We start from the raw sequence: 22,605 nt of genomic DNA, 5'->3' as shown, positions 1-22,605 counted from the left end.
ATCTCTATATACTTGTGTGGGCTGGTATCGCTACCCATTAATCAGCCCCACACATTGTGCAGTCGCTGTCGTCTAACTTGTATTTAGCTGGCCTGGCCTGGCGTAGCCGCAGCTTTCTCGGCTGTGTTGTTGTATTAATTAGATCGTATCGCAGTTGCCAGTTTTGCTTAGTTTGATGGGGTGGGCTTTGTTTCATCCCGATTTTATCGTCTTGCGGCGTTTTGAACTTGAAAATTTAGTTGGTCGCTTAGATTTTCAGTATTTTCAGCTTTCCGGTGTTGTCCCTGCGCCATCTCTCCAGCTATCTCCGAGCGGCGCTCTTTTAGGTCCTACCCGGTGTTTAGACAATGCGTGCTTCAATACAAAACAATGGTACCTAGGGTTAGGAAAAGAGAAGCAGTGGGTGGGTTGGGGTTTGTATGTGCAAATATATTTGTTTTTAGGTGAGAGTTTGGGGTATCTAAACCATGTGTTGATTGTGTTTGGGAAACACTCAGAGAAGGCATCCCAGAGCCAAGAACCTGGTGGCACGATAAACTAATTTTTCTATAACTATATCTTCAGCTTTTATAAGCCGCTGGCAGTTTTTGGATACCACTCAGATAAAAGTCGATGGGATCCAAAAACTGCTGGTATGTTTTTTTCACATTGTTACTAATCGAACGTACTTTCTATTTGCAGGTGCTTTTTGACTGTTTGGAACATTTTTAAACATTACGTTAAAACGTTGTTGATACTTACTGAAATATTGTTTTGTTTAACAAATAATAATATAACCACTATAATAATGTCAGCCTAATACAAAACGAAAGGAACGAAGATCAGAGCATATTATAATACAAACGTAATAAAAAAAAACGACAACGATACAAAATTATTTGCCATCAGTTAACTTTTTATTTCAAACATTCTTATTAAAAAATAACTAAATGATTTGAATATAATTTCACGCCCGCAATTCTACGACAAAAAATTAAAGCAACAACAACAAAAGAAAATAGTACAACAAAATAAAGTTATCTTTCAGTTGTATGAAAAAACAAAAAGTGATTTTTAGTTAGTTTCTCAAAATTTAACAAACAAAATTCACAACAAAATTTGGAATACAACAACAACAAACGCCGCAACAACAACAACAGCAAACATTACAACCACTGCAACTAAAACAACAACAACAAACCAACCGATAACAACTTCAAATTCAAAAAAATAAATAGAACAAATAATACGACTAAAAATAATAAGGAAAACTGTAACCATAAAAAAAACCTAATTAAACGAAATAAACCGAGAAATAAATCAAAGCGCAACAAATAACAAATAACACAACCAAAAGGAAGCAGCCAACTAACCAGGCAAACAAATCAATGCAAACAAACGAAAATAGACACACGAAATAGCCAACAAAACCCAACAAGAAGCAGCAACAGCAGAAGAACAAAACAGCCGAAACAAACGAAAATAGCAACCCAAGCCAGCACAAAACCAATCGAAGCAGAATCACAACCACAACCAGAAATAGCCTTACAACCCGCCTCCAAACCAAGCCAATAGCAGAATTCAACATATACAACCGATAACCAAATCCGATAACAGGATAACAAATAGAAAATAGAGCAACGAAACAAACAGCAACAGCAAAAGCAAAGGAAAATGCAACAGCAAAAGTGAAAACTAAAATTCAAAATCAAAAGCCAAGCAAACAAAAAATAAATACAAAAACGGAAATAGCCAAAATTTGTTAAATTTATTTTGTGTGTTTTCAATGGGAAAAAAGCAAAACAGTAACTAAAACATAACGGAAATAAATATAGTCAAAAACATTTGTCGTTTAACAAATTGAACTCTTGCGTTTGCTTATTAACATATTCGCCTTAGTCCTTAAATTTTATGTTCGTCAAAAAAGCGGTCGAGAAAATGTTCTTAAAAAGTTTGAATAATCGAGCTGAATAACACTTTATAAACTTTGAGAGGTGAAGCAATAAAAAAAAAGGAAGCGGCGAAAACCATTTCGCTGGTGGAGAGCAGCAAACTGTAGAAACAGTTTTGTGCCAAAGTTGCGCAATCACAAGTGTACATTTGTGTATGTGTATGTCGAACGCGTCAGTGTTAGGAGCTCACGTTGTACCGAGGAGAAGATAAATCGGATCGAAAAACATCTCTATACAATATCAATATATACCCATATACAAATTATCTAAAATTGTTCATATCGTGGCAAAAGTCAAGTATGATTATGATCTAAAGGCATGAAAAATCCGTTTTCGAGAGCATTTCGTACTTACAAGAAATTAACCTAACACTAGTAGTGAGAAAACGATATACAAAAACCAAATTCCATTCAGATGGGAGGAACGATCTAGGCTAAACATCAAATTATACTACTATAAAAATAAAAAACAAGTTTTTGACGATCTTAAAAGTAGAGGGAAGAAGTATTTCTGATTTAAGCTAACAATTCCCATGCACCCATAGGCATCGTAGCAAAAGAAAACCTTCGAAGGGAGTCACTTTGCATGTTAATTTGGTGAGTACATTTCAAATCCCATCCTCTTAAGCCTAAATTTCCCCAAAAATGACTATAAAAAACGCTATAATTGTAAATTCCGGCCAAAGCATGCTTTAGCAAATTTAACGAACCATATCAACTTTTGAGATGAAAAAATTCGTAGCTTTGCTGCAGCTTTTTTTGCAGCTGAAAAATTTCGAGTATTAAACGTCCAAGTTTTGAACGTTAGAGATTTTATTTATGTAAGGACAATGTCCTGTATCAATAATTTCTAATGTATACATTAAAATTTTAAGCGTACAGAATCGTTTCATGTTGATATATGTACATATGTACACAAAAAAGGTCAACTTTCAAAACCGCTGTGGGGTTTTGAGTCTAGTTTTCGCAGTGTCAGCCAAAGCCCGATTTGAGTGTGTGCGCACAAGAATATTTTATTTATTTATTGGTCGTATTTAGATATTCTGAATTGGGATTGGCCAAAGAAGGAAAGCCTTCTTTAAAACTAAAAGAAGAGAGAAGAGATTGTTGGCGGTTTGTGGGCGTTAGAGTGGGCATGGTAATTCACTGATCTTGAGAAATTTACAAGACTTCTAAAAATAATGAAAAAACATCAAAACATTTTGTAAAAGTTTGGGCGTGGCAGTTTTGGGCGGTTTGTGAGCGTTAGAGTGGACGTGACAAAATGTTTTTTTGCAAATCGATAGAAATTGTCATGACTGCTTAAGATCGACTTGGATATTGATCCTGATCAAGAATATATTCCTTCTGCCTGCTACATACTTTCCACGAATCTAGTACACCCTTTTACTATACAAGTAACGGGTTTAATGATTTTTTTAGCTAATTTTCTGCGAATTCAACAACACATAGTTCGGCCTGCACGAAGTTTGAGAAATACATTACGAAAATATTTGATCTATAATTAAAAACTTCCAAAAATTAATAAAAGAGGTCCTTTGTGACAAGCCCCACATGCGCATCTTTGTTGGTACCCAGTACATTTTTACATATGCATATGTATGTATCTATATGAGGTCTATGTACATATATACATATACAGCTTTGCGTGCTCATCTACATGCAAATTTCAGTTACGCGCAAAAAATTAATTTTTGAAAAAATGTGCGACCGAAGCGATACAGCTCCATCTCTGCCCACCACGCAGTCCATTAAATGCTGGCAGGGGGTGGAGGGTGGCCATTGGCAATCGAAATACAAAGGTCGAAAGGATGAGCGCTAGCAGCAGCAGCAGCAGCAAAAAAGCAACCATTACACGTATTTTAAATGAATTGAAATAAAATTCGTATATAAAAACGCTCGTACATACATATGTGTGTGTACGAGTATGTGGCCGTTGAAGTACAGTTGACTCCACACATTTTTAACGGAAAATGGCAGGCAAGCAGCACTCGCAGCGACCGCGGCAGAAGCTGCGGCCGAGGCGTGGGAAGGGGGTGTGCGATGGGGGTGATGTTGGGGGTGTTGATGGGGAACCCTCGAAAGGGGTTGTCCGGCCGAACGGTCAGTTGCCGAGAGTCTTTGCACGAGGATGTGCAAATGGGACGGAGAGTGTCTGCGTCTGCCATTCACCACCCCCCTATATACGCCCGTCTCATCTCCACTAGCAAGTAGCTGCAGTTTTAATGTGCTGAAGCTGACGATGCGTCGCCGAAAAGAGCGTAATAATATTTTCGCTCTCTATCCCTGGGAATCTGGATTTGTTGCTGTATCTGCAGCTGTACGTGTGGGCCATGTCATTAATGACAAGTTTAATTTACATTTGCGAATTTTTTTTCCCCTTTTCGAAATTGGTGCTGCGCATGCAGTTGGCAACAGTGGAGTCGCCCAAAAGACCCCATCCGAAGCGACTCAACCAACCTACCACCCACCAAACCCGCTGAACCGCGCGCAAATTGCATTTTTCGGTTGCATTCTTTTTCATGCCATTTCACTTAATTTTATTGCAGCTGCTGCGTATATTTTTCTGTCTTTGCGCGTTTTTTGCCATGTCATTGAATGCAGTTTCTAGAGTCTAGAGCAAACGTGACATATCATTAACGGGGGGGCGGGGCGGTGGCAGCTCTGGATTTTGTTTATAACATCAGAATTAATTGTAAGTCGGTGTTTTCTCGCGCTGCCGAAGGTTGCCTCTGCCCCCTAAAACAAAGTGATGACGAGTCTTCTAGTTTCGACCTGATTTTTGTACTTATAATCCTGTCACACGTGAGTCCTTCACGTGCATCGGTAAAAACGTTCGGTCCATTTCAGCCAGCTCTAATTATTTCCTCAACTTGTTCAAGAGCGCTTCATGAATATTCAAAACAAACATTTCGCTTGACACATCCATGCGAATCAGCCTCAGCTGCCACGTTAGTGAAAGTCGTGAAAGGCAGCAACTAGAACGGCTATATTGGTGGCAAATTCCAAGGGGAGGACAGCAGATGAGAGCTCCCATGGACGGAGTGGATGGTTGGGTGGCTCTCTACATAATTGCGATGGAAGGCTTTCGACGGCCTTGAGTGGGTGGCGAAGTGGGTGCCTAGATACAAAAGATGGTCGTATTCATTCACTCAGAGCGACTGGGCCGGAAGTTTGGTGGCATCCGAGAATTATATCTTTTTAGCACCGAGTACCAATGTGTGTGGACCGGTCGAGACATTTGGTTTCTGAGAAGCTTTTGGAGTATTCAGTACCTAGCGCAATGAGTTCCTCACATGCTGTGGGGAACATGAGTAGGGGAACAATTGATTGAATGAAGAGAAGGATTTATAAAGAGGTTCGGCGTTGATAAAAACCAGGCAGAGAAACCCTCCACTCTCTACTACCTCCTCCAACCACGCCCACGAGCACACTCTCAGGATAAACAACAAAAGATGGAAAAACTTTTTTCTTGTTTTCCTTATTTAATTTAAAATAAACAACACAAAATATGGGGGGGTCCAGGGTTGGCCACTGCATGTCAACAGCCTATCGCGAGGCAGCACGGGGCGTATGCGTAACATTTTCATACGGCCGTACTGAGATCGTCCGGTCGCGTTTCTCTGGACGGGTGACAGGGAATGGGGCTGGGATTGACTTTGGGGTTTTCGAGCAGGTTGGAACAAAATGGGATTGGAGTGGAATAGGGGCTGCCATTATTCACATGGCGTTGTTGTCGTTAGTTGCCATGCAATAAACATTTCGCCATCGTACAAAGGTTCGGAAGTGAAAGGTTTGGAGAGAAGTTCGGATGGTTGCAATGGCTGAGAAAAGAAGGGAATAAATGAGGCCTTTAAACAACTGGTATCAGGTCGAAGCCATAACACTCTTACCATATTGTCAGACAGTCAAGCGAGTTACATAAATGCAGATTTTAAATCTCGATTGATGATTTAGTTACCACCATTTGGTGTGGTATGGCAAAAGTATTCTTCTAATAATGTGCTGTCAAAAAATGAAACTCCTTTCCTTTCATGTATTCATAGTCCCCTGAAGCGCGTTGAATAAAACAAGAACTTGCGTTTAGCATTTGCACATGCATTCTGATTGCAGCCTAGCCGCCCTCACATTTCACAGCCCCCCGGTCACACTTTTGTGTTTTTCACTGTTTCTCTGAAGTTTCGAGTGCTTGCACAGGAATACCCTTTTTCTTCCCGGCTACGGGGAAATGGAGGACAATACAGCCAGACTCTAACCAACTCCAACCCAGCCCCAACACTCGTCAGCTTGCAGACTGCCGCCTAGAGGGACGTTGCGGGGGCGTTGGTAAGACAGTCATATCATTTGAAACATGCAACTGCATTACAATGCAGTGGAGTTTTTGTTAGCAGCCCGCTTGAATTCCTTTCTCCTTTATGTTGCCGCATTTGGATGGGACCGCAAATTTGGCTATAAATCAGATCAGCTAATTAATGTACTGGAGACCAGAATGTGGCACAATTTTAGCCTCTTGCGTTGTAACTATTTCTCACAAATATTCTACATTTCAACTATTTTTGTCTGAAAAAACTTTTCCGCCGGTAAAAACTTTTTTCTTGATGCGTGGAAAAATTAAACAAAGGGAAGACTCAAAGTCGTATACCGCAGTTTTCACTTTTAGGGAAGGCAAACAAGGTAGAAAAGGCGATAAAGCTTATTAAGAAAGGCTATATCGTGTTCAGACGGCAGTGACTGGGAAAAAAAAAATATATTCTTAGAGCCTTTTACTTGGAAGGTATAAGGAAATATTACAGGCTCAAACAAATACAAAACATTCGTAGTTCACTTTAAATTTGACACACTCCCCAAAATGACCCTTAAAAGTTGGCAGTTGACGTACAGTATATACAGTATATACAGCCACTGCAGCCGAGAAACTATGTCAAAACTCATTCTGTTCTCCACGTTATTTTTGGCACAACATCTGAAAGTGTTTACGCTTTGGGAGTAGAAGTGGCAGTGGAAGGGGTATTAAGGGAAACAGTGTTCAAGGAAATGCCTCATACACTGGGAAGAACTTTCACGGTTCATAACTGAATGAAGTTTAATTTAAGAAGACTCTATTAAAGACTATTAGTTTAGTACATATTTGCATAACTAAGAATATTATTTTGAAATGTATAGTACCCTTTTCTTGTGCTAGCTTGGGGTAGCTTTATTTTGGGAATAGGTGGGCTACACATTCGCTCAATTTTGTTTATGCAATGCCAAGTTCATGAACACATACATTTAAAATGGGAATACGTACATACGTTCATAGGCATTGTTCGACACAATATGTATAATTTAATAATGCGCCTGTGATGCCTGTGTGTGTGTACAACCACACTTTTAGGAATTATGCTAATTTCCTAAAATATATTTTTGCGATAAACTTATTTGCTTAAAGTTTTAAACGTTTGTTATGTAATTTCCGTGCATTAATATTTTGAAATTCCGTTGAAATTAGATACTGAGGGTCTGTAGAAAGGTGTGCGACCCGCGGTCTCTAATCCTATTACTTACAATAATGCCATTAAACGGTAAGACCCATGAGTCGGTCCGTTGAAGTGGGACCGAGGACTCAGGGCTAGCTGGTAGCTCCTGTTTGGGTTGAGGAGCTTTTGTCTGGTGCGTGCGGATTTTCACACTTTACGCATGGACTGGTCGGCGGACCGACTGACGACAAAGTAACCTGGGCGGAGTGGAATTACGCAGGGCTGCATCTATTGACACTTGCCAACTGTACTTACGGCTGTTGAGTCGGCCCTTTTCTTGAATACTTGTGGCACCTAAGCTGTTGGCCATTTGCTGTTTCCCCAGATTTAAGCATATTTCGCTAAATTGCATTTTTGCAGTCATTTAAGGTAATTGCATTAGACTCGTTTGACATGTTGCTTTGAGCCCAGAGCGGAATGGGGCACAGTGGCGGTAGAAGGGGAAACACCCATTTAGAACCATGAACCATTCGTAAATTTGCAAATAAATCTGGAGTGTGGTGTATGAAGATTTGAATTAATTTTTTTGAAATACGCAACCAAAGGCAAGCTGTGACAAGCCATTGTGGTAATTCAATTGCAAAGTTAAAACTAAAAATAATTATATGTGTATGAATCCGAATTGCGTACACCCTCGACGTGCACATACATATGTAGGTCTTTATATTGATTACACGTCTAAACGAAATTGTAACCTCGACTTGCCCAACTTTATATGCGTGCATATTTTTATGGCGGTTAATAAACTTTTAAATCGGTAGGCTATAATGGCAATATCGAATCATCTCCTGATGATTATGTATTTATTTTTTTAAACTGCCTTACAAACTTGCCTATCGAATGGTTAAAAATGTCAATATTTTCCATAAAGACAAAACAGAGGGGTTTCCTTCCCTCTAGTCCTTTTACAGACTTCATTGATTTATTTGAAAATGTTAGCGAATTTCTCACCGCGCTTTTCTCCGCTTCTGCTTATCGAGTCGGAAAGGTAAACAAAATCAAATCGATAGGTTACTGAACCAAAAGGATGGGCGCAAAGACACCTACAGGGTACAACTACAGACGCACAGGCGGATTCGGAAAGCAAAACAGCTGAATGCATTGGTAAACAATTTACAGGAACAACGAATAGGTGAAGAGTAGCAGAAATCTTGGCAACAATGCAATAAAACTGCTAAATTTAAACTACAAACTGCACACCAGATGCACAAACAGAGAGAGAAGAGCAAAAAAAGTAAATCAGGGAGATACAATTACATATACATACATATCTGTCGTTTATTCTTGGCCATCTTAATCGAAGTTGCCATCTTGGACTCTGGCCATTCTTCGTTCTCTTTCGTAGTGACATTTTGAATTGCATTTTTTCGGGCAGCATAACTTAAACTTAAAAAAATAACTTGTAATATTTCGTGTTTTTCGATTTCTGCAAACGATGCAGATACTGTAAAATAAATCAAAACTAAATACCCAGCAAAAAAATACTAAAGACCATGTCAGCACTGAATACATACGTATAAATGTATCGCGGGAAGGGGTGCTAGTATATCTGCTTGCTTTGTGTCTGTTGTTTATAGAGAAAACAAAAAAACGCTGTTTATTTATACAATAATGCATACACATCATACAATAATTTACTTTTTATTTGAACACGCTGCCACCCCTGATCTGCTCCGCTCTGCTCCCCGCTTTTAACCCGGAAGGCTGAGAAATCCAATGAGTATTGCAATTCATCTGAATTTGGGGTATCGTAGGTTAAGTGCCAAATTTGGTACCCCTCCTAATGGGATGTATTAAATTTCTTTAAAGTATTATTATCATAGAATTACATATAATAGAAACCATACGTACATACATACATATGTACATATGTATGTACATATATGTATAGAAATTGAAGCATTCTAGGCAAATTTAAAAAACCTCACTCCACAAACTTTACGACTTTATTTGTAGTTCGTTATTTGTTTTACGAGGTAAAAAATAAGTTCGGACCTTCAACAGAAAAATGTTGTTTTATTAACTTTTGGAAGAAAAATTACTTCACATTTCACTTAACAAAGGTATATATAATTAGTGTATAAAAAGTTAAGGAATTTCAAGAGCTACACAAAAGAGTCATTTTCAAAAATTCAAACAAAAAGTGAAAAAACATGTTTATTGTATCTATTGTAAAATGCACATGTCTTAGGAATTTAGAAGTTATTAAGCTATTTCTATTTTCTTGGTAATTTTTTGGGGTTTTCCAAAACAATTTTTGGAAACAATTTTTGTTTTATAACAATAGTTTCTAGGTGTTCAGCACAGCCACAATTTTGGCAGGTCTCTAATATTATTGGTTACATTTTTTTGTTGATTTTATTTTAACATTTTTTGTGGCTGATGCTTTATCAGCCTTAATGTACATATGCTTGTACTTTTCCTTTTCGCCGCTATTTCTCCTAAGCCATTTAGTTTTTTAGGTCTTGGTATGCCATTTTGAAGATTTTAATTTCTTCGCTGATGAATGGTATTTGCCAGTGTGTGCTCCACTCGTGCGCCTTGTCACTAAGAGTACTGCAGCCCACAGTGATGTGGGCTAGGGTCAAGTAGTATATACAAGTGTATGTATGCATATGTATATATATATGCATTTTCCTACAGATGAATTTGGAATTTACATTTCAAGTCCCACCCAAAAAGAAAATAGCTGGTTACAGAGAGTTTTTAGCGCAGACACGCTTCTAGACATAAGTTAAAGATTTTTCACTAGATAAAAAAGAGTTATATATGTATATGTACATTTGTATTTACCTATTTAATGGAACCTTGCGATTTGATTCGAGTTAAAATAAAATAACTTCTTACTGCTATATGTTTTGGGTTACTATGTTTTGCTAGTGTAGAAAATTAAAGTGCATTACATTCGAAATTATGAGAGTATTGCGGCAGAGAAGGACTGCGACTGCGGATCCGCTGCTCCAACACTAGGCAATTGACAACGGAGCTGGAGAGCGAGCTTTCCGAGAGACTGCACTAACACCAAAGTGGTTGTGTAAGACGCGGGGCACCCACACTCACGCAGGCTCACTCGCCGGCAAAAAGTTGAAAAAATTCGCAAATGTTTTGGCTAAAAAAGCTTAGAGAGGCTCTCCGAGTTGTGGCCCCCGTCCTCTCCCGGTTGGCGACTCCCAAGCGCCCCACACTATTGCAGGCACACGAACAGGCACAGGGACAGAAAGAGAACAAGAAAGAGGCAAGACACTGACACACAACGCCAGCAGACGAAAGTCGTTCAGACAACGAGGCATCGCTGAGAGGCGAGTCAAGTTGAGTCGCGTTGAGTCTCGTTTTGGGTTCCGACTCAGATTCGCGTTGGCTTCGCGTTCGGTTTGTTATTTTTTGGCATTTTGTTCGATTTTTCGTGTCGACATCTAATAAAAAAGCTGTACCCCGAGTACGTACATGTGCAGAGAGCGCTCCGGACGAGAGCTTGTGAGGCAGCCATCAAAAATAACTGAAAATGTCGTCGGCCAGCGACGCAAACAGAAATAAAACGCAAAAGTGCACCAAAAACAATCACCGGGAGGGCAAGTGTTAAATAAACATCGCATAATTTACGTGCAGGACAACACTGCGTATACGCAACGTCGCCCTTAGAGGGAAGAGAAAGCTGAAGGTGGAGGGTCCAAGGAGCAAACAGAAGTGTAATGAAGAACCGTCAAATGAAAAGTGGACAGACCCTTTGGAATTGCAACAAAAGCCGCTGACCGGATTCGAAATCAATTTTGCGATCGTCTGCAATTTGCTATTTGCAACATTGCAACTAAAACTGCAACTGCAGCTGCGTATCTGTGTGTATCTGCCACGCTGCTGCACTGGTGGAGGTATCTATGCGAAATTCGGCTCGTTTCGGGGGTGTCTGTGTGAGCACGTGCATCTGTGTGCGCTGGGAACTGCGTCTGTGTTCGCGGCCCGTTGCAATTTGCAATTTTTCGCCCCTACTTCCTCCGGCTGCCTTGTTCCGAGCTTCGACAAGTCGTGCCATTGCCTGCCGCAATCAGCATTTTGAGGTTAGTGTCTTTATACCCTGTATACATACTAATACAGTCATTGGGCCACATACACACCCACAGTATGTCAAGCCGCCAGAGGAACTGGATGATTTTTAGGTGCAAGAGAACTGGGATAGTCAGTTTACATTTGGGAAGCAAACAAAACTCCGAAGATCCTGCTTCGCAATAGAAAATAATAATATGGCAGACGCCGAACAATAATGATTTACCAGATGGGACAAAAAGTTTCTAAACCCGAATTCTGTGCCGTACCAATTAGGACCCTGCAGATAGGGAATGCAGATGTTGCAAAAATTGAATGAACACCAACTAAAATTTTAAAGATATACAGCTAAAAATGCTTGCGCGTAAATCAAGTTGACAAATGCAAAGGAAATTCGGCGCTGATGGAATAAAGAGGCGCGGAGGGGGCACTCACCAAGCACAAAACGGCACTAATGAGCAGAGAAGCCCAAAGCAGAAGCGAAAAACTAAAGGCAATAGCAACACAAAAATTGCCACAAATCATTTGCAATTTTTATTTGCTTTTTTGCTCTCCGATTTTTTTGCGAAATTCTCCCTGGGGCTGAATTCATTTATATTTTTGGTGTCTGTGTTGCGCCAGTGTGTGAGCCGTGATGGTGGAGGTTAGTGGTGGTAGCGGGGGTCGAAAGAGTAGGGCATTTGTGTGTCTGCGTACTCGCGAGTGTGTGCGAATGTCAGGCCATAAAGGAATATGATGAATTATAAGCAAAAACAGTTTTCGCACAAAAACTAAAATCCACAAAATGTTTAGCAACAAAACAAGCAAAATCACTTAATTGTATGTTCGTGTGTGCCTGTCTTGGTTTTAGTTTTTTTGTAGGCTTTCGTTTTTCGGCTTGTATATCTAACAGATGTGTACATCTCCAACTCCTAATGCATGTGTGGCGTGCTGTGGAACTTCTGCGATAAGTTCGTTGCCGGTTGAATGTTGGTTGTCACACAAAAGAGCTCCTCTGTTGGGCGCCAATTAAATACAAGGGTATTTGTCAGAATCGGGGTATTGCCTTGAGGACATCCACTTGCACTTTTAAGGGCTGGTAGTTAGACCAGGATATTAATCCGCATTGAAGGACTCACATAACATTGGAGCGCTTATCTGAATGGCTATGTTCATTTATTTTGGTGTGCAACAAAAAAGCTACGCAGATAACCTAAAACAGGAAAGTTTTTTGTACAACGCTCTCCAAAACAAAAAAATAGAAAAAAAATTCCCATTCTGCTGTTTTCGTGAGTCACTTTTTGCCTTACTTTTCTTTTTGTCTTTATTTACTCTCACATCTCTATACCTGTCGCTGTAGTTGCGTGCTCCCGCTCTCAATTTGCCGTCTCCCCCGCATTTCTCACACCGTCCCCTCGACGAAGCGGATCGCTCTTCGTCATGCCTGCGTGTGTGAGGGTATCGCTGGCAGAGCTTTTTGTACATTGAATTAGATAGCTGCACAAATTACGCTAAAATGCTTTGCCGCTCATTTTTTGTGGCTGTTGGTGCAGCAACAAGCGTAAAACTTTTGGCAATTTGTGTACTCTGCTTAATTCTGTTCATTGCCTTAACCTTGAAGTGGTTTGGAACAAAGGTTTCCTATTGTTTATGTGTATATATTTACATACACTCACTCGCATATCTCTGCGTACACATTTTTGTATAGTATTAAGTTTAAAATTAAAAATAAAATGTAATATATATATATATTGTTTAATAATTCTAAAAAAAATGTCATATTATAAACAATAAATTAAAGTTAAGTTTAAAATAATAATGGAATAATTATATGCATAAATGGCCGAACCATTGCTGTTCAAAGTTTAATTTTAAAATTGTGGTGTACGCAGAGATATGCGAGTGAGTGTAAGTATTTTGGGGATTCACTGGTCGCTTAAATTAAATACCACAATTTTAAAACAAAATAAAATAAATATATTTCCCAAATAAAATATTATTTGAAATGTAGAGTTTTTCACTTCACAGATATTTTAAGGTCTAGTTAATTATAAAGACAAGTTTGCAGATTCTCTCTGACTATAAAGTGTTAGGTTGATGTTAGGCTACATCTTGTATAAAAACATAATTGTTTCTTTTACTGTAACTATTTAATTAAATGCATTTTTTTTTACAATTAGATTTGCTTACATTTAATTTTTGCATTGTCAGCTGTAAGATACTTAATTTTTTGTAAAAGTATGCTTGCTAAAAGTCAAAAGGCCAGGATAGGTTGAGGCTTTTGATAAGTCTAATTATATTAATAATTGTTTATTAATAATATGCATTTCACTCGTTACCCATAATACGCATAGTTATACTAGATTCGTTGAAAAGCTTGTAACAGGTGGACGGACGTGTTTCCGATCCTATAAGATCAATAGTCGAGTCGAACTGGCTACTATAAAAGCTAGAAAGTATAAATAAAGCATGCAGACTCCAAAAAGTTTTCCTGCAGATCGATAGAAATTTCCAAGACTAATAAAAAAATTGTAAAACCTTTTTCGAAAGTGTGGTTGTGGCAGCTTTTGGCGTTTTGTGGGCGTTCGAGCGGGCGTGGCAAAAAGTTTTTTTGCAAATCGATAGATATTTACAAGACCAACAAAGAAATGAATATCAATGAATATCAAAAAAATTTATAATGATTTGCCTTTTTATATTCTGTTTAGAGAACTTACAAATGTTTATTCTCGCATTGCCTCTATTAAAGTAACGTGTGTCTGTCGACACACTCGAATGAGAGATTAAAATTACATTCAAAATATTTTTCATGTAGATTACGAGGGTCGTTTGATAAGTCCGTGACTTTTTGAATAAAATATATTTTTTTCGTCAAAGAAGCGTTTTATTTCTCAACATAATCTCCTTTTAGCTCTATACATTTAGTCCAGCGTTTTTCCAATTTTTTTATTCCTTCCAAATAATAGGTTTTCTCAAGGCCCTCAAAATAGTCGTTTGTTTTTGTGATGACCTCTTCTTTTGACCCGAATCTCTTACCGCCGAGCCATTTCTTCATGTTTGGAAACAAAAAATAGTCACAGGGGGCTAAATCTGGAGAATATGCTGGATGGGGTAGCAGTTCGTAGCCCAATTTATGAAATTTTGCCATGCTGACTACACACGTGTGCACCCGTGCATTGTCCTGATGGAACAGCACTTTTTCGTTAAAATTCACGAGATCGTCTGCTTTCAATGCCTATAAAACGCAAACCAAAAAACGCAGCTTTCTCAAAATTTTACAGTCAGCTGTTAATCGATAACTGCTGACAGGAGCAGTGTTGTATTTAGAGCAGGTGCGCGGCAAATACAAAAAGTCACGGACTTATCAAACGACCCTCGTACTATCTTGAAGGCCAGTCCATTTGAAGTAAAATATGTATTTGGTATGCGTATAATAAGTTTGTAGTCTAGCCAAACGAGATGCGTTCTCACCAAGAAATGGGAGCAAATCTGGGCGGGAAATTGCGGACAAACTCCACCTTCTTCACACCTAACAGCCTAAGCACAAGACAAACGCTGCAACAAACGAGACAAGTAACACGACACCAGGTTTTCACACTGCACAATAGTGCATTGCACATGACGGAGACACGAGCGCAAAGCTGCAAGCTTCTCCTTTGGCAATCAGCTGCGGCGCCATTGGCTGACTCGTTGTTGGACGCCATTCAAATATAAATAGAAACTGAAATATCATTCTCCCCTTTAAGCAGACTGCGACTTGTGGGTGGGGCAACTGCTGCAGCTGGAGACGGGCACGTTGACAACTTTCACTTCAAGCGCAGTCTGGGCCAGAAATTTCGCTGGCGATAAGTGGTTGAAAAATGGAGTACAAAAGTACTTACAGTCGATCTTGAATTCCCGCACAACGTGCACAAGTCAAATTTGATTTATATGCATCTAAAACTAATAAATATTGTTGCAAGGACCTGGGATTGGACACAGAAGTATTTCGTGTTGGTACTGAAAATCGTATAGTTTTGGCGTTGCACGGTCGGATGTACTTACAAAAATTTACATTACAAAAAATGTAATAAACAATTTTTTCAGATCTCACTAAATAAAAAGTTATTAAAAATTTGAGGGTTACAGGCATATAATAAGCGTATAAAAGGTCAGTAGCGGTAGAAGTAGTTTCAATTCCAGAGATATGCCGTATTTTCTGAATTGAGATTAAGCATACAGACTCCAGAGACATTGATGCAGCGCAAGCTTGTTGACCCATGTTGCCACGCCCACTCTAAAGTCCACAAACCACCAAAAACTGTCGGTGTTGAAATTTCTCCTTCGGCGCAGTTCCGGTGCGTGACATGTCGAACTCTATATGTAAAAGGATAAAGATATAGAACAATGCAAAATTTTCTCGGAACGTGCTGCTCAAGTTGTATAATTAAACTTGTTTAGATATATAATTGTTATAATATAACTGTTATAATAATAATAAGTTGCACCTCAAATCCTGAGCATATGCTATACATACTGAAGAAAACATACAAAATTTAAAACCTTTTTCGAACTTCTAAGATCTACGAATTACTAGAGACTCTAATGTTTTACGATGTACAAAACACATCTGTCTCCAAAAATGTCTTCTTTGAGCTTAATCCATGTAATTTATATATTCAACCTTGATAAATAACAGATCCTGAAAAGGGAAGGCTATTTTCTAAACCAATTTTATCTGTAGAGAACCGGTTGTAAGCCAGGCAATTCCGCCAACAAAACATTAAGAGCTTATAGATAGTGTAACGAGGAATCGAAATGGAAGACGACCTGGGACGACAACGAACGCATAAATTGCAGATGCTGTTGCTTTGCCAATGAAGCGCAGCAACTCGCAAATAGCAGCGGCACGGCAGCAGGCGAATATGTATGTACGTACTACGTACATACTTCGCATGCATTTGACGAGAAGTGCAATTGCTGGAGAGCCCAGTCCAACTGTCTCTCCTGCCTGAGTTACTCGCAGCGCACGTTTGTTGCGAGTTTAAGGTAGCTTGGGTCTTTTTTGTCGTTGTTTTACTCAATAGCCGATTCATTATTATTCCGATTATTCATTACATTCTTGAACAGCGTTCATAAATTAAATATTCAAAACAAATCAATATATAAAAAATAGTAAACGGAAAGTAATTTTTAGTACATGGTATATAAAAACTAAAGCTTTAATGGTTAAGCTTCCCGTCCGTATGAACGTTGATATCTCGCAGCTATAAAAGTTAGGCCCTGTATATAGCTCCCTTTATTGTTTTTCGATTATTCCTATATACATAGCTCCTATATAATGGTATAGTGGTTCCGACTTAAAAGGAAAGATTTATGCAGATTTGTTCAAAACTGATCGACTGGCTTTCGTAGAAACGGATGGTCGGGCAGATGATCAAGCTTATATATAATTTATATGGTCGCAAATACGAGCTTCGAATTTTTGAAACCGCTGAAGCAGTTTTGACGTCTCTTTCTAACAATATATGCAATAGAACATTTTTAACTTAAACCAATTTTGTTTTACCCATGTTAGTCCGTAGCTGTCCCGGGATATCTTTTAGCACCCTAATAGAAAAGAAACATGTTTATTTGGCCATTGATACAAAAGCCGCAGAAATGGGGCATGGTGGATCAGTCAACAGGCACTATGCGGGCGATGGGGGTATAAATGTATGTATGTTCATATGTCTGCGCCTTACCCGCGTCTGCGTTTTGCCTGTGTCGCGCGAGGCGTACGCTCTACAAGACCTTGATCCCGCATTAAAAAGTTGGCACGTTAAACAACAAAAATAACGCGGCACAAAGATAAAACCGAACCGAAACCAAAAACGAAAGGCATGAGAGCCAGGGAGACAAGTGAGTCAAGTCAGACCGGCAAGGCATGACAACAAAGAAGGAAACATGTGGACAGTCGCTTTGTGGGTCGCCAGGCGGTACTGGGGGCGGGAGGAACTCGCCTGGCTCGCATGCGGTGTGCATTTATGCGCCACTCCTCCCAATCAGCCGTTGATGATCTTCATTGTTTTTAATTTGCCTGGCATTTTTGCTAATGTCGTCGGTCTTTTCACTTTTTGTGGGTTTGAGGTTAAGTTGGGAGTTGGATGGATGTGTTTTGCATGCCAACCGACCACATAGCAACATAGTTGATTTTGCTATTGGCGGTTAATAGGAATTGTGGACCTATTGAACCAATCTCCTCGATACATCCTTGAATAATTACCTTTTATCTTTCAGTTGAACCAAAGGAAATTCGCATCAATTAAAATATCTTTGAAACCAATTTTAAACCAACAAAGGAGAGGGTAACATTTTATTTTAAAGAAAAAAAAAGTTTATAAACTTAATTAAATAAATGAAACACTTAAGAAGAAAGGAATTTAAAATTGAATCAACATGAAAAGAAACAAATAACCAGCAGATACCACATTGGCGATAAGCCCCACATAGAAAATCAAGAAACCCCTTTATAATGTGCATCATAAGTGATTAAAGGGAGACTTTGAAATAGTTTAAAACGCCATTAGAGTCACAGGCACAATCAACTAATAACCTGAGAAAGCAGAAGCCCTTCCCTGATCACTTACCAATTGAACAGTGAATCAAGCAATGGCCATCAACTTTTCGGCTTCCTTTGCGGCTTGCATAGCAGCCGGATTGAAGGTGCCGCGCCAGATTATGTACTGCATCACCCAGGACACGGGCCAGCCATACGTGCTCTACAAGGACTCGCAGGACGCTGAACGGAACCCCGGTGCCATAGGTGCCAGTCCCGCCCAGTGGGGCAGCGAGATGTACCCCAACATCCAGCAGCAGGCCCAGCAGCACCTAACCGCCCAGCAACAACAGCAGCAGAACGCGGCGCAGGCAGCGGCCCAGGCGGCAGCTGTGGCCGCGGCAGCGGGACAGCCCCAAAGTCCGCCGGTAGGCGGACAGGAGGCCCGCGACAACGGCAGCGGCGATGGCCGCCAGCAACAGGTGTCGCCCTCCTCAAGTCCGTATCCTTCGGTCCAGCAGCAGCAGCGAACAAACGGGGCTGGCGACGAGGACCCCATGAACCACCAGGTAGTCTTTATTTTGAGTTGCATTTTTTAACAACGGCTTGACTAAGTTCTTTGAACTTCTTATAGCTCGCCAACCAGCAAAACCCCACTCCCAATCAAAACCAAAGCAGCAATGACCCCCAGCACTCGGGATCCAACGCGGGCGAGTCGGGCAACCCGCACGTCCAGCAGAATGGCGGAACGCAAGGCGACCCCGCCAACAGTTTTCAGACTCCGGACTATTATGCCCCCCGCCACGCGGCACCGCAAGGAGGGATGCTGGCACCGCCTGGCTTCCCGCCGCTTCATTATCTCAACAAGGGCGTTTTGCCAATAGAACAGTCTGGCGGAGGCGGCGGAGGCGGCGGGGGCGGAGGGGGTGAGGCCTACGCGCTTCCCGAACTGCTTCCGACGCAGCAGAACGGTCAGCAGAACGCCGGACCGGCGAACACCAATGCCAATGAAGGCGGTGCGGGAGCCAACGGGAGCGGAGTAGGCGGTGCCACGGGAGTGGGATCGGTGGGCGTGACAAGCGGCGGAAGGACGGGCAACGGACCAGGACGCCCGCACAAGAACAAGCCTCACAGCGACCTACGGCTGTTCAAGTGCCTAACCTGCGGCAAGGACTTCAAGCAGAAGAGCACGTTGCTACAGCATGACCGCATCCACACGGACGCACGTCCCTTCCCGTGCTCCGAGTGCGGCAAGCGCTTTCGCCAGCAATCGCACCTTACACAGCATTTGCGCATCCACGCCAACGAAAAGCCCTTCACCTGCCCATATTGCTCGCGCAGCTTCCGGCAGCGCGCCATTCTCAACCAGCACATACGCATCCATTCGGGTGAGAAGCCCTTCGCCTGCCCCGAGTGCGGCAAGCACTTTCGCCAGAAAGCCATCCTCAATCAGCATGTGCGCACCCACCAAGGCGAGCGACAGATACAGATAACTTACATACCGATGCAGATGCAGATACAGATTCGAATAGTTTATCAGATAGGAGTAGTGCTAGATCAGACACGGGTTAGCCAGCTGATCCACAAGTTGGCTTATCTCATCCCTTTTGGCACCCAATTTCCCTGCAAAATTTTGTTCCCGCGAACTTTTTGGCCGAATATCGAAATTGTCCCTATTGAATTACCTATTTGGCTCGTGGACTCGCTGAGCGTAAAGACGGAAAGCGAACCGTATGTTAGGCTTTCGAGACAACTTTGAAAACCATTTAATTCAGGAGAGCAAGGTTCCAACTTTTCTATCGTCTCAGCCAGTCGGCAGCTAGAAAAATTCGTCCGTTAACAAGTTGAGAGCTAGGCAGTTCTTTCGATAATTTGTATCTCGGCTGCGCGCCAAGTCTAAGCGCTGCTAACAGTACCTTTCTTTCGCTTGATTACTTACATGTGACACTGCTGACCAACACGTCCCCCACACAGACGTCTCGCCACACCTTATTTTCAAGAACGGGCCGCACCCGACCCTGTGGCCCTCGGATGTACCCTTCCCTGGCGAGGACAACGACACAAAGGGGGATATCGCCGGCACGGGCGGCGGCTACCACGACGAGGACTCCCAAGGAACACCTGATGGCAGCGGTGGCATGCACTACCCCTCTTACTTCAAGGACGGCAAGGGTGAGTTCTCCTGTCAGGCGTGTTTGGAGGCGGCTACCTTCTAATCAGATCCTCGCACAGGCCAAAAGATACTGCCCGAGGTGCTGCAGCATATCGGTGTGAGACCGGCAAATATGCCGCTCTACGTACGGTGCCCCATCTGCGACAAGGAGTTTAAGCAAAAGACGACGCTGTTGCAGCACGGTTGCATCCACATCGAGTCACGGCCGTACCCCTGCCCGGAGTGCGGGAAGCGTTTTCGACAGCAGTCGCATCTCACGCAGCACCTGCGCATCCACACCAACGAGAAGCCCTTCGGCTGCATGTACTGTCCACGCTTCTTCCGCCAGCGGACTATTCTCAATCAGCACTTGCGTATTCATACCGGCGAGAAACCGTACAAATGCGGTCAGTGCGGCAAGGACTTCCGTCAGAAGGCCATCCTGGACCAACACACGCGCACCCACCAGGTAGTTGTAGCCTGGCCTTAGTCCGCTTAGGCTCGATTTCTCAAAATCAATTTAAGTGAAGAACGCAAATTTAAAATTTCAAAATTGTAAGCCTCGATGATCTTAATGTTTATAGACAAGTATATCTTAGATAGTATATCTTAGATATATAGATATTTTGAATCATAGGATAATCAAACCTTCGAAAACTTACATTTTGCACTTTTTACTGGACTTTTTTCACTTCCTTCCTTAGCTTTTTCTAAATCTCAATGAAAAAAAAATAATATTGTTTTATATATTATTTTATAAATTATATTAGTTGGCTCTTTTCGGGATCGTACTAAAATTTCGTGAAATTGAGAAATCGTTCCTGGATGACCTACTCTAGTCACAGCTCTAATCTATCAATTTATTTTCACACGCAGGGTGATCGTCCATTCTGTTGTCCGATGCCCAATTGCCGTCGGCGCTTTGCTACGGAGAACGAGGTTACGAAGCACATCGACAACCACATGAACCCCAACACCACAAAGGTGCGCCGACAGCAACAGCAACAGCAGCAGCACCAACAGCAGCAGCAGCAACAACAGCAACAGCAGCAGCAGAACAACGCTGTTACCCAGGTGGCCAATCACCTAATGAACGACGCCAAGAGCCTGGCGGCCCAGCAGTTCCTCAACAACAATAACCCGTCGACAGTAGACAACAAGGCCAACATCCTTCCGGTGCGCAGTATAGCATCCAACACTGCGGCAGCTGCGGTTGTGCAGCAGTCGGTGGTAAAGAACGAGCTCTATTTTCCGCAGTGCTACGGACCACCCTTTCAGCATCCCTTCCAGGCACAACAGCAGCAGGCCCAGCAGCCAAGCGTGGCCCACGCAAACGGAGGACCCACTCCGCCCGTAACCGTGACGGTGGCCAATTCGGTGGCATCTGGCGTGGTGGTTCAGCAGAATGGCTCTGCCTCTGTGGTAGCCCAGTGACATCCCACCACTGCAGCAACTGGGGCACAACAACAGCAGCAACAGCAGCCGTCGGCACCGCAGCAGCAACACCATCCGCCGCCACCTCCGCCCACGTCGTCCGCGCATCATATTGCAGCAGCGGCCGCCGCTGTCACCGCGGTCACGCCCTCATCCGCCCACGGCTCACCAGTTGCGGCGCCACAGACTGTGACGCTCTCGATCACGCTGCCGCCGCCACCGGCCCCTCATACGGTCCATCCGGGTCACCCAGGCCATCCAGGCCACTCGGGCGTAGCTAACGGAGTAGCGCCTCCGCCGCCAACTCTATCACACGCGATTCCCATTCATCCACACATACACTCTATATTCGGATCTCTATGATGTCATCAGTAAGAGAGACAAGAGCAGGAGGCAGGAATTCAAAGTTGAGGAACACAAACTATTCACCATATTTCATAGGTTCGATTAGTTCTTTAGTATTAGACGCAAAATAAATTCTCCTAGTTTTTAAAACTAATCTTAAAACCACAAAATACAGTTTGGTAATGGCAAACAAACGAACCGAGAGGAGCTGAACAGAACGCAAACAGGACGAGTACTAGTCTTTTTGAAAAGGACTCTAAACTCCTTTGATATAAACCATGAACATGAAATGCAAATGGTCAATGTGTATGAGAAGTAATGAGCAGAATAAAGGAGAAACGAGAGCCAAAACACAACGTTATACGATTTCTATTTGTTTTAGTACCCCAACAACTTTAAAGACTACAAATACATAAAATATTTATATACACACAAACACACGGACACTTAAGAACAGGCGAATTTCGTAACCCTTAATTTTGGATAAAATCGATCGAGGATATACGAATTAGGCGTAATACTACGATAGCTCCGATACAATGAGTGACATGTGACGTGATAGATAGGGCAGCTATTTGGGGCGCAGGTGGGAGGGGGAAAGGGCTGATGGGAAAAAAGAGGATGGGGAAACGAAGACGTTGGCGCTGAATTATTTAATTTTCGAAGCAGCATCTAAATTGTAGCTCTATACTTT

The 22,605-nt window shown here is 41.8% G+C and overlaps 1 protein-coding gene across 5 annotated transcripts; it reads left to right on the top strand.

Moving 5' to 3' along the window:
* The first annotated feature begins 1,148 nt into the window (after window positions 1-1,148).
* LOC122616421 (myeloid zinc finger 1) lies at window positions 1,149-22,257 on the top strand. 5 transcript variants are annotated; one of them, XM_043791865.1, is made up of 6 exons: window positions 1,149-2,527; window positions 17,722-18,549; window positions 18,615-19,368; window positions 19,955-20,152; window positions 20,213-20,601; window positions 21,009-22,257. In XM_043791865.1, the coding sequence occupies exons 2-6, from the start codon at window positions 18,094-18,096 to the stop codon at window positions 21,564-21,566; spliced, it is 2,355 nt and encodes a 784-aa protein (XP_043647800.1). In that variant the 5' UTR covers window positions 1,149-2,527; window positions 17,722-18,093; the 3' UTR covers window positions 21,567-22,257. The 5 variants fall into 5 exon arrangements, with proteins under 5 accessions (XP_043647800.1, XP_043647798.1, XP_043647797.1 ...); XM_043791863.1 differs by having other exon boundaries at window positions 20,201-20,604; XM_043791862.1 differs by having other exon boundaries at window positions 18,615-19,452.
* The last annotated feature ends 348 nt before the right edge of the window (window positions 22,258-22,605 follow it).

Source organism: Drosophila teissieri, chromosome 3L, assembly GCF_016746235.2.
Source record: "Drosophila teissieri strain GT53w chromosome 3L, Prin_Dtei_1.1, whole genome shotgun sequence".
NCBI classification, from domain to species: domain Eukaryota; kingdom Metazoa; phylum Arthropoda; class Insecta; order Diptera; family Drosophilidae; genus Drosophila; species Drosophila teissieri.
This window is presented reverse-complemented; position numbering and strand designations above follow the sequence as displayed.